We start from the raw sequence: 12,087 nt of genomic DNA, 5'->3' as shown, positions 1-12,087 counted from the left end.
AAGCCCCAGTAGATAGTTGTATGTCATAGCTGCACATCCTTCTAGTTGCTGTATGTGGGACTCGGCCCCAGGATGGACGGAGAAGTGGTGCCTCGATGCGCACCCGGGATCCGAACCCGGGCCACCCGCATTGCAGCGCGCGCACTTAACCACCAAGCCACAGGGCCGGCCCAACTTCTTCCTTTTTTAATTGAAGTACAGTTGACATACAATATCCTATTAGTTTCAGGTGTACATCACAGTGATTAGAGACTTATATACGTTACAAAATGATTACCACAATAAGTATAGTTACCATCTGTCACCATACAAAGGCATTACAGTATTACTGACTAAACTCCCTATACTGTACATTATATTCCCCTGACTCATTCATTCTATACTTGGAAGTTTGTAGCTCTTAACCCCTTCACCTGTTTCGCCCACCCCCCCAGCCCCTCCCCTCTCTGGTAACCACCAGTTTGTTTCCAGTATTTATGAGTCTGTTTCTGTTTTATTTGTTTGTTTTTGTTTTTAGATGCCACGTATAAGTGAAATCATATGGTATTTGTCTTTCTCTGTCTGACTTATTTCACTTAGCACTGATCTGATTCTTAACTCCATTCTCCTCATGAAAAGTTTAGGTTTCAGCTTTCTGCTAAGATAGTTAACTATTCACCTTGTACAATCACTTTCAAGCTTCTATTCTGTGGACATCTCTTATCTGCTGTCCTTTCTCTCCAGTTCTCTTGTCTTTGTGGCTTTAAGTTTTTCTTTTCTTTTCATTCCTTTATTGTCATTTTAGTAGAGTTCTGGGAGGAATTAAAGAATTAAACAGGTGCTCAATCTGCTATGCTTAACTGGAAGCTTGTCTTATTTGTTTGAATTCAGCATATTCCAAAACATGTTTCATGAAAACACCTTTTCTACAATACAAACCAGTACAAAAAAGGTAGTGAGCTTAGAGTCCACTACTTGGCAGGCACCCAATTAAAGTTTGATTAATTGATTCCAAAGTTAATAAAGCCATAATTAAATAGATGTAGCACATAGTTAAAGACATACTCCATTAAGAAATGCCTGAAAAGGGGATACTTTTTGTAAACTACATCAATTATAAACTATTAGCACAAATCAAAGATTAATGTTCATTCCAAGAATAAAGTACATAAAGGAGGTTAAAATAAAAAAAGTATGACAACTCAGTTATCTAATATGACTGAAGAATAAAAGTGACATATCCTTAACAACTTTGCCAAAAGACAGTCTGTCTAACTTTTCATAATACTGCTAGTAAGGCAACACCATCTTCATTAAATGAAGAAACTAAATTAAACAGTTTATATACTTTTAGTAGAGTCACAGATGATTTAATGGAAAAACTAATACAAAATCCAAGTGGCCTAACTTCCAATAAAATTGTCTATTAGGCCTGCTGGAGTTTTAACTGTTATACTAATAATTTCTAATCCAGAAAAAAGAATTTCACAATTTCACACACTCTTCTCATTAGTTTGAGTAGTGCATAACATAAAGATAGATAACTAAATAGCCCTTTCCTGCTTCAAAAAAACTTTAAGAAATTAAAGAAGCTAAACTGAGTTGCTTCTAAAATCCAACCAAGCCACCCTAGGTAAAGAGACAGACAATATTTTCTCAGGAACTTCTTTTATAGAAATTTTTTTTATTTTTATTTTTTTATTTTTTTCCCCCCAAAGCCCCAGTAGATAGTTGTATGTCATAGCTGCACATCCTTCTAGTTGCTGTATGTGGGACGCAGCCTCAGCATGGCCGGAGAAGCGGTGCGTCGGTGCGCGCCCGGGATCTGAACCTGGGCCGCCAACAGCGGAGCGCACACACTTAACCGCTAAGCCACGGGGCAGGCCCTATAGAAAGAAATTTAAATTATCCTTGGGACACCACAGCTCCTATTCAGTGTAACTGGGTAAACAAAGATGTACTTAATTTGCACAACTTTCCACTAACTCTACCTTCATCTTTATCTCTTAGTTCCTTGCTCAGTCATCAAATGCCTACATTTAAGGGTCTAAGGTTGCTTCTCTCTTGAATGACAGGTTCATTACTGCCCTTCAACTTGGAGACAATTACATGTAACATTTACAGGTTCTCTTAGTCTTCTAATGAGGCAGTTTGTTAATAAATAATATCTAAGAAATCTCATAAGGAATGTGAAAATCAAAAGTTAAAACTCTTAAAGGTTCTATTCCTATAGGTATGGTTTATGAACTGTAGCCTGAAAAAAAAAACTGCTATCTATCACATTTCTGAAAAGTAAGGCAAAATAATCAAGGTTAATTTGTTTATTAAGTAGGAAGCAGACACTATGCTATCAAAATGATAGAGTTAATTTTACATTAAAAATTACTTAGCTCAAAAGTACCTCCAAACAAGAGCCATCAGGATAAGGGAGTAATATGAGTTATAAAGGTTGCAGACAACCACATAGTGAGAGGCTTCAAGTGGGTAACACTAACAATATCATACTTTAGTATTATTCTGTAGTGGGAAGAGGCACTGGATATGCAGTCAGAAGACTGGATCAAATTCCGGCTACTCCAACTGTTAGTTGTATGATCTTGGCCAAGATATTTAGGTTTTTAAAATTGCTTTACTGTTTATAATTATGAATGATTTTGAATATTCATAAAGCACAAAAAATGACACCTACAGAGCAGATTTAACATTTAGCCATTTTTACTTTACATTAATCTCTTTGTCTCTTTCCTTCACTAGAGGAAACTTCTTTCCTGAAACTGATGCTATCATTCTCATGCATGCTTTTATTATTTAAGCTTTCTGAGTCTCAGTTTCCTGTCTGTTACACCTATAGATCAGTTTTTATCATCAAGTAGTTGTAGCCAAGGGCAATCAAATAAATACTTAATGATCATTACCACTTTGTATGAAACCCTGGAAAATGCCATATAGATAACACAATCACTACCCATAAGAAACTTAAAATCTTACTAGAAAAAACACAAAACAAGACAATACACTGTATTTCACTGAAGTTAACTGTAAGACCTTGCATTATTTTATCTACAACTATGGGGGAAAATGGCCAATTAAATTCTCAGGGTACATTTTTTTTAATTACAGAAAATTTCAAACAAATACAAAAGTAGAGAGACTAGTATAGTGAAATCCCGTATACCTATATCCTAACTTCCACAATTATTAATTCGTGTCCAATGTTAATTTATCTACTACCTTCTCAAGATCATTTTGAAACAAATTCTGGACATCATATCATTTAATGCATAAATATTCCAGTGTATAATTCTAACAGATAAGTGCTCTTTAATCTAAGGATTAAAAATCCTTAATATCATTATCACAAGTAAAAAAACAGACAAAAAACCCCCAATACAAATACCCAATGTTCAGTTTTCCCCAATTGTCCACGTAGTTACACTGTTTTACTTTCTTTTTATGACATGTCGGAATATGGATCCAAATAAGATCTATACATTGTGACTGGCTGAATGTTTCTGTCTTGTTTAATCTATAGGTTCCCCTCCACCCCTTTTAAACTCCTTGGAATTTTTTGATGGAAGAAACCAGGTCATTTGTCTTTGGTCTAAAGACTGCATCCCGCTGTTGTCACTTAACATGCATCTCTGTCTCTATCTTGTAAATTAGTAGTTAGATTTCTTAATCAGATGCGGGGTTTTGTTTTTTGTTGGTCATATGACAGCATATTTGTTATTATTTACTTCCTTAAGGAGGTGTTTAATGTTTGGCTGTCTTTCCTTCTGTGATGCTAACAGCCACTACTGATCACTGCCTAGATCCATTAATTCATTAGAGTTTACAAAACACTGATATTCAAATTCTATAATTCCAACTTAAATTATTTGCTGAAATACTTCTAAAAAACTTAACTTTCCTTTATTACCTGTTCAATTATCCTGATGTATAGTTTATTTAGGAAAGGCAAGATAGATGCTTCGATCTTTCCTTTTATATATCAGTTTTCAAAATGAGTTAACTTTCTGGCATCCTCCAAAACAGACTAATTAGTTTATCTATTTGTTTACTTATAAGGTAGCATGATGAACTCATGGACTTAAACATATCTGAGAAGTTTCAATAACTGTAGTTATTTTAGCCTTCTTGCTGCTTAAACTGTCCCATTTTGGGCTAGAGGGAGCCCAATCAAGTTGATTCCTGAGACTTCATGTTATGATCCTAGTAGTCTTTGAAAGCTTCCTTGCTATCTGTTAGAAAAAATGTTCTAGGCACATCTTACTTATCTACTAACTCAAACCTGGAATCAGTCATTTATGTCAATAAGCCCTGGTTCTTTTATTGGGAAATGTTATTTAGAGAACACAATCTGGGCACAGGGTTGGGTCACAGTGTTTCCTATCATTTAGATATTTTATTTTATAATTATTGAAAGAGCTCTTTTTGACCTTGTAGTGGGTTGAAAGTGCCCCCCCAAAAATTCATGTCCACGTGGAACCTCAGAATTTAGAAATAGGGTCTTGGCAGATGCAATTAAGACTGATGTGAGATCATACTGCATTAGGGTGGGTACTAAATCCAATGAGTATCCTTATCAGAGACAGAAAATGATATAGAGGGAGACACAAAGAAGGCCATGTGAAGACAGGCACATTTCAGCATTGCAGCTATAAGCCAAAGAAGGCTAGGAATTGGCAGGAGCCACCAAAAGTTAGGAAGAGGCAAGGAAGAACTCTTCCCTAGAGCCTTCAGAGGGAGCATGGGTCTACAAACAACTTGACTTCAGACTTCTAACCTCCAGACTGTGAGAAAATAAATTTCTGTTGTTTAAAACACTAAGTTTGTGGTAACTGGTTACATTGGCCCTAGGAAACTAATACAGATCTAAGCATAGTTCTTTTTCTGTGTTTAAAGCAAATCATAAATAAAAATGAATATACAGGTATAATAAATTGATTAAGGTATTCATAAAACTTCTTTACATGCAGAATTCAACTTTTTCTAATTCCTTTTCAACTCCTGAGTTTGTCAGTGACCATTTTTCACACAATATCATCTTCTGTGCTATCAAGAACAGTGGTGGTTTCTTCAGGAAATCCATAAAAGAATTAGATCACTGGTGCTGGACTCTTATACCAGCTTTGCAATTAGGTATGTAGAATCAGCCAACTTTTGACTCTCTTGGGAATGATGGCACACATGTCTGATTAATTTCTCCCAATTCTCCCACTCTCAAGTAGGTGTCTAGAGTGGTCCACAATTATCTATGGATTTTCTTCTAAACTTCTGCTATCCATTCTTCAAATTTAATGATAACACCACTTTGTGTGTTCGTACATTCGCAGGCAGTGACAACTACTGCTGCTTGGCCAACTGTGATCATACAGGGCAAGTGATATGACAGAATCCCATTTCAGAGATGTTAGAATCTGAAAAAAATGGATTTTCAGAATTGATCAAATAAGGGTGTGCTAAATGAGTTATAAAGACAAAAAGAAACACCACCTCAGAAGACAGAGACAACTTTAGAAATTTTCTAACAGGTACTTGGCTTCCCATCTTTTTGGAATACCTTTACCAAGTTAGTTTTCCTAAAATGGTTTCACCACATTGTATCCCACTGGAAAAAACCTTTAATGGTATCTACTACTTGCATAGCTTTACTCCTCATAAGATAATATGCATAAATTTTAGCTTTATTGATCAAAACTCTCTAGGATGACCTGAAACTTCCTTTCCAGTCTTATTTCTCACATGGTCTTAAACATTTTTTGCCTGAACTCAAGAGTGGGGAAAGAAATGACAACTGGAAGAAACCAGCAATTTAAACTTAGAGCCAAGCACAAATACATATATCAACATCAACCAATCACCACTAAAATAATCTGAAGATGAATAGATCTTATTTGCATATGACATATAAACATCCATATTTCCTCACAGCATCTCTACTTGGTTGTAGAATAGGCATTTACACATCCAAAAGAGAACTCCAAAACATTCTCCTACCAGCCTTCCCCATCTCAGTAGCTGGCAACTCCATTTTAACAGATGCTCAGGCCAAGACCTTAGAGTCAACCTTGACTTCCATCTTTCTTATACGCCACATTCAATCCATCAGCAAATCCTGTTAATTTCACCTTTGAAATACAACACATACAGAACTGAACCACTTCTCACCACCTCCACTAATACCTTCTTGGCCCAAGCCACCACAATCTGTAGCCTGGAAAACAGCCACCTAACTAGTCTCTCAGTCTTCCTATGAGACTCTTGTCTTCCTAAGATCTATTCTCCCCTTAACAGCAAGAGTGATCCTTGAATAGTATGTCAGACTATGCTATCCCTAAAAATGCTTTTCACCACAACAGGCCTCCCCACCAATGTCTTACTCTTCCTCCTCCATTACATCATAACTCACTCTAGTCATACTGACCTCCATGCTATTCCTTGAACATACCAAGAATGCTTCTGTCTCAGGGCTTCTGCACTTGCTGTTCCCTCACCTGGAACACTTTTCCCTGAGATGTCTTTATGGCTTAATCCCTTACTTCTCTTAGATTGCTATTCTAATATAACCTTATCCAAGAAGCTTTTCCTGACCCCTTATATAAAATATCACTTCCAAAATGTCATCACCCTTTATCTCTTTACTCTGCTTTATTCTTCTTTAAAGCACTTATCACCACTTGTCATACTGTACATTTATCTTTTTTTGTCCACAGAAGATACTCTCTGTTAGCCAGTAATTTGTCTCTTTTGTGCACTACTATACCCCTAAGAGCCTAGAACTGTGCTTGGCATAGCTTCTTGAATGAATGAGTGGATCTCAATTGCCTTTTGCTCTCCTAGTATGAACATCTCAAACGAGTATTATGTACTGAGTATGGATTTAGAATTTAAACCTGAGTAATTTTCATTAAATGCGATACCTAAATACAAGCTATTTCATCAAATACATAATCTATTTCAATGCAGGAAGAAAAACTGGCCATGTTAGATATATTAAACTCCCCAAGTAAAAAGCAACATCATAGAAAAACTAACTAAATGGGTAATCAATAAGTATCCAGTACCCCACAAATCGAGCCAGACTCGTTCAGTTAAGACATTTGCTCATAATTATCTGGGTATTAGTACTCTTGTATTAAAGTATATGAGAGTATACTCAAAGTATAATGAGTATTTCTGCCTATCCTAACCAAATGATTTCAGGCATCTTAAGTAGACATGGCATTAGGTTACAGGCCTTGGACAATGTTAATCTTCTCGCAGGAATAGTTTTCTTTTTTTAAGAACTATAATTAAAAATTAGCTCTTCAATGTTAAATTGGCTTAGGATGTCCACTAAAAACTTATTTAGTATTTCATACTCTGAATAGTGAAACAAATTCTCAAATCCGAATGAGTTGCAGATTCTTATAAATGGCCTTCACTACAGTGAAGCACTAGAGGTTTAAGATTTGCCTATGCTTCTCTCTCTAAAAATGAATCCAGGCAGGAGATATATACTTAAAGAAAATTACAGTAGTCTTAAAAGTAAAATTAACATAGTGAGAGCGGGCCTAACACCTAGAGAAAATCTGTAACACTATTTGATTTTCCTCAGCAGTAAACTTTATATCAGATCCTAGAGTTACCAAGGAACGGCTATCCATAAAAAAGGATGCTAATCTACAGCAACGACATAGAAAAATAAAGAAGTTTTGGTATCAAAAGTTCTTTAACAAAAGAAAAATGCCTATCTAACCATTAAAGTCTTTTTAGCGCAATTTCACCTTAATAGTAAATTACCTAAGGCAGAGCATTTAATCTATAAATCTGAGGATCTATAAACCTGAGAGATGTTAATTCCAATCAGAAGAATCAATAACAACCACCAAACTTGGTATTCTTAATGTATAAAAAAATGAAGTTGATTATCATTTACTTTAAGAACAACAAATTCATTATTTTTAACTATAAATAGAAATTTATTTTAACCTAGCCTATAAATGCTCACCTCCTCGCTTACAAACAGCTCATAGTAAGTTGTTCTTTGGAACAGAATAAACAGCCTGAGCTCCAAAGAGGAGTCACAAAGCACTATACTGCCATTTTTCTCAGGCCCTGCTGCAAAGCTTTCTTGTATTACAGAACCATGCACTAGACAAGAACAAAAGACAAGAATATTTAACTGCTCATGTAGATAAATACGTAAGATAAATATGCTTTATTTCCAAAGTTTCAAATTAGAAGTGTGGCTAGAGGCCAAACCACAACTTCCTCTGGGAACTGGGAATTCACTTCTCACTGTCACAGACTTCCCTTGCTACTGCTTACAGTTACTGGCCCACAAGGTATTTTATCCCATCTCCCCTAAGGACTTCTGCACTAATGAGTAGAGTAAGACCACAAGGTATGTTGCTAACCATAAAGTAACTGGAAAACACTCTTTTCTCCTTTTTCTTTCTCAACACACACAGATACACACACTCTCACTCACTCTCATCTTCCTTTCTCCAAGCTGAGGATAAAAAGAAAAAGGGCAAGGAACAGCATAAATGACTCCATGAAAGCAGTTTATGTAGGGCTGAACACAAGGTACAGAGCTCAGTAGAGTTCTGTGCACAACTATTTTCCAAACCAAAACATTACAAATAAGAGCTTTAGCACAAGCATTGAATTAAGAGATACAAAAAGGTAGAAAACACAAGTAAAAAGTCACTTACTATGTATCATCTTCAAGTCATAAAGTTTTGCACTTAATAGATCTTCTCTTATGACTTTTTTTCTGTAAACATCAATAAAGAGGTGAAATAAGATAAAACTGTCATTTTGCTCATTTATTTTCAATTTACTGCTCACCAAAATGAAATCTATTATACATTGAGTTTTAAATTCTAGCAAAGGAAGCATGACTAGTTGCCACCCTCCACTCCAATGACTTACAGTGGAGGTCCACTACCAAGACACAATATATCATCACAATCCCCTTCCCTGGAACTGTCAGAAAGCATGAAAAAGAGAGTGGTGTCAGAGTTTTACTGCTTTAGAAGGGAGAGGCAACACTGAATGGATATCATCTAAGTGCCGGAGAAACTAGCTATATGCAACAAACGTAAGACTGAATGGGAAGAATGCTAAAAATATCCAAAATACTCCAAAAAGAAGGTACTGTAAATATCCACTAGCTGACAGATTTTCTACCTTGGGAGAAATCATTAAGGGTCTGACTTCGTGGACAAAAGCAAATTATTATTTTGCATCTGTTATTTCCCTACACTGTCTCCCTACCACAAATTCCCTGAGAAAAAGCAGTTAAGCATGTGGACTACCTCAACTGTGTTAGACCCGCTGTATCACTCTGTTACAGGTAATGATCACTGCACTCTCAGCAAGAGGCATGAGCACTGGGGTAATTCTGAGACAGCACAAAAATTCATATCCATGACATTGTCACAGCCAGTGATAGGAGCTATATCAAGAATGAAGCTAGCAAAAGGTCTTTCTCTCTTTTTTTTTTTTTGGTGAGGAAGATTAGCCCTGAGCTAACACCTGTTGCCAATCCTCCTCTTTTTACTGAGGAAGATTGGCCCTGGGCTAACATCCGTGCCCATCTTCCTCTACTTTATACGTGGGATGCCTGACACAGCATGGCTTGAGCATAGGTTTGTGCCCAGGATCCGCACCTATGAACCCCAGGCCGCCGAAGTGGAGCGCATGAACTTCACCACTACGCCACCCGGCCGGACCCAAAAGGTATTTCTTCATTATGCCTGGGAAAAGTGTGCTATCTACTATGTAAATATAAATGCAAGAATCAAGCTGACTCAGATACAGTTAAAAGAAAATGTAAATAAAATTTGTTCTAATGCAGGTATTGACTTGGGTTTATGGGTAGGCTCTTGGAGTGGGTATTCCATGAATCTTAGAATCACATACAAAGTTTTATCTGTAAGTATGTTTTATGACATGTTTTTCTGGCAGAAGATGTCTAGAGCTTTCTTCAGATTCTCAAAGAAGTCCATAACTTCCCAGAAGTCAAGATCTAAAGATCTACAGTGTTATAAATTAGTGGCATGATTCAATAAATCTCAGGGACTACTGTCAACTCTTTTGGTAACTAAATAAATTTACTCTCCTAAGAAATTAGTATTCTGATTAAATGTACTTATGAATCATAGATTTAATTATGAATTTGACAATATATTGACTTAAGAATACAACTTTTGGACAGCTCTAAATATATTTCAGATCAAAATGGGCTTGAGTTTTAAATGTATAAGAAAAAGTTATTTTAAGTATTATTAATAAATTAATTTCCGGTATTCTACTAACTCAATTTAGTTCAAAAAACATGTTAAATTAATCTGTTAAACTCAAGTACTAAGCACTATTTCTAGGCAATTATGTTTTAACAATAGCAGTTAAAGAAACAAAACCAAACATGTTAAAAAAAATTTTAAAACATAAACATTTGCTATAGTAGGTAGCAAGTGTCTGCTACAATATGAAGAAGCAAAATGAGAAAGATAACGAGAAAGATAATAAGTAGTTTCAATTACAACTGTCTCATGAAGAATGCTGTGCTCTATCATTAGTTACTTTCTACTTTTTGTCCATAAATACTAGAGTGGTGCTACAAGAATATGGTCTATGCACCAGAGCTTATCCATTATTGGTTTGTAATATGTACAAAAATGAGTAAGCATTCAGAAAATTTTATACCAAGTTTACACTGCCATACCATTTTTATTTTACAAAAATATCGATCTAAAACAGATCTCGAAGAAAACTAAAAAGACCAATTCGTCAAAGATAGGGCTCAAATTATATTCTTGGATTTCAGCTGATCCTTCCTTATATTTTTAAGTGTGTGCTTTAAAAGAAGTAATTAAATACATTTAAACTCCACATAATTAAGAGTACTCTTTTTTTTTTTACTAGCTATTTTCTGGTTCTACACATTTGTATTCCACTTCTAAAGTTCACCACTAACCTCATACAGCTTTTAGAATTTTCATGACAGGAGAGCTGTTTCTTAAAAGAGCTTTCATTTTTCTTTTCTTTTGTTTCTCTCAACTGTCTTTTTACTTGAACCTATGAGAAAAGCAAAATCACCTATTTAAAGTGATAATCCATCATCACAAATGATAACTATTCAAATCTCCCTTGAAAGGATAAAAAATTAAAGCAACAAACTTGTCTGAAAGGAAGTATAGCCCAAACACATATGCTTATTCATTCAAGCATGCTAAACCATAAGGGTTTGAAACAAAATAGTGCGAGACAGGCATAAAAATAGATTAAGTGCTCATAACAGAGATATGACCACAGACCTGTGTTCCCGTGTAGGACTGAGAAATTAACTCTATTTGAGGATATCAGAGAAGACTTTCACGACTAAATGATTTATGAGTTGGTCTTAAAGAATGAGTAGAAATTTGTCTCAGGAAAAAATACTCTAAATGGAGCAAAGAACACAGTTACAAGGAACAGTGAGAAGCCAGTGCAGATGGGGAAGAAAAGATTAGCAGGATATAAAGTTGATGTATTAGAACCAAATTGTAAAAGGCCTCAAATAAGAAAATAATTCTATAGGAATCAGAGAACAAATAGGGTTTTTAAAGTGAATGAGATGATCAAATTTTTTTTTTAGATAACTTTGGCAGTGATGAGGAGAATGTTAAGGAGAGACTATAAAAGCCAAGAAACCAGAAGAAAGTTCTTACAATAGTGTAGATCTACACTTTGAGACAACAGTCACTAGCCACATATGGCTACTGAGCACTTGAAATGTGACTTGTCTGAACTGAGATGTACTGTAAGGTTTAAAATATACACTGGATTTCAAAGACTTAGAACAATAACAACAAAAAAAGGTAAAATCTCTCAATAATAATTCTTTAAAAATATTACAGGTTGAAATAATACATTAGATATGTTGGGTTAAATAAAATACACTATAAAATTTATTTTAACTGTTTCTTTTTACTCTTTTAATGTGACTACTAAAAATTTTAAATTATAGTATATACTTCTACTGGCAGAACTGGTCTAGATGACAGCATAAGGGCCTACAAAAAGGTTAACAGGCAGAGGAATGAAGACGGAACAAATTTAAGTCACTGCCCA

At 35.3% G+C, this 12,087-nt stretch overlaps 1 protein-coding gene across 8 annotated transcripts in view; it reads right to left on the bottom strand.

Moving 5' to 3' along the window:
- The window catches only part of SCAF11 (SR-related CTD associated factor 11), a 66,653-nt gene that overhangs the window by 17,058 nt on the left and 37,508 nt on the right, over positions 1-12,087 (bottom strand). For 7 of the 8 annotated variants that reach the window (XM_004428923.3, XM_014786389.2, XM_087442522.1 and 4 more), the window contains 2 exons: positions 10,952-11,052; positions 8,682-8,743 (listed from right to left, as the gene is read on the bottom strand). In XM_004428923.3, coding sequence (XP_004428980.1) covers positions 8,682-8,743; positions 10,952-11,052 — 163 coding nt within the window. Of the gene's footprint in view, positions 1-658; positions 869-8,681; positions 8,744-10,951; positions 11,053-12,087 lie in introns of those variants that run through there. The other variant, XM_087442524.1, reaches the window with a different exon arrangement.

This window comes from Ceratotherium simum, chromosome 17 (assembly GCF_057802395.1).
Source record: "Ceratotherium simum simum isolate JZ-2026a chromosome 17, ASM5780239v1, whole genome shotgun sequence".
In the NCBI taxonomy this organism is placed as follows: domain Eukaryota; kingdom Metazoa; phylum Chordata; class Mammalia; order Perissodactyla; family Rhinocerotidae; genus Ceratotherium; species Ceratotherium simum.
The sequence above is the reverse complement of the archived record's forward strand: the minus strand, read 5'-3'. Positions and strand labels throughout refer to the sequence as shown.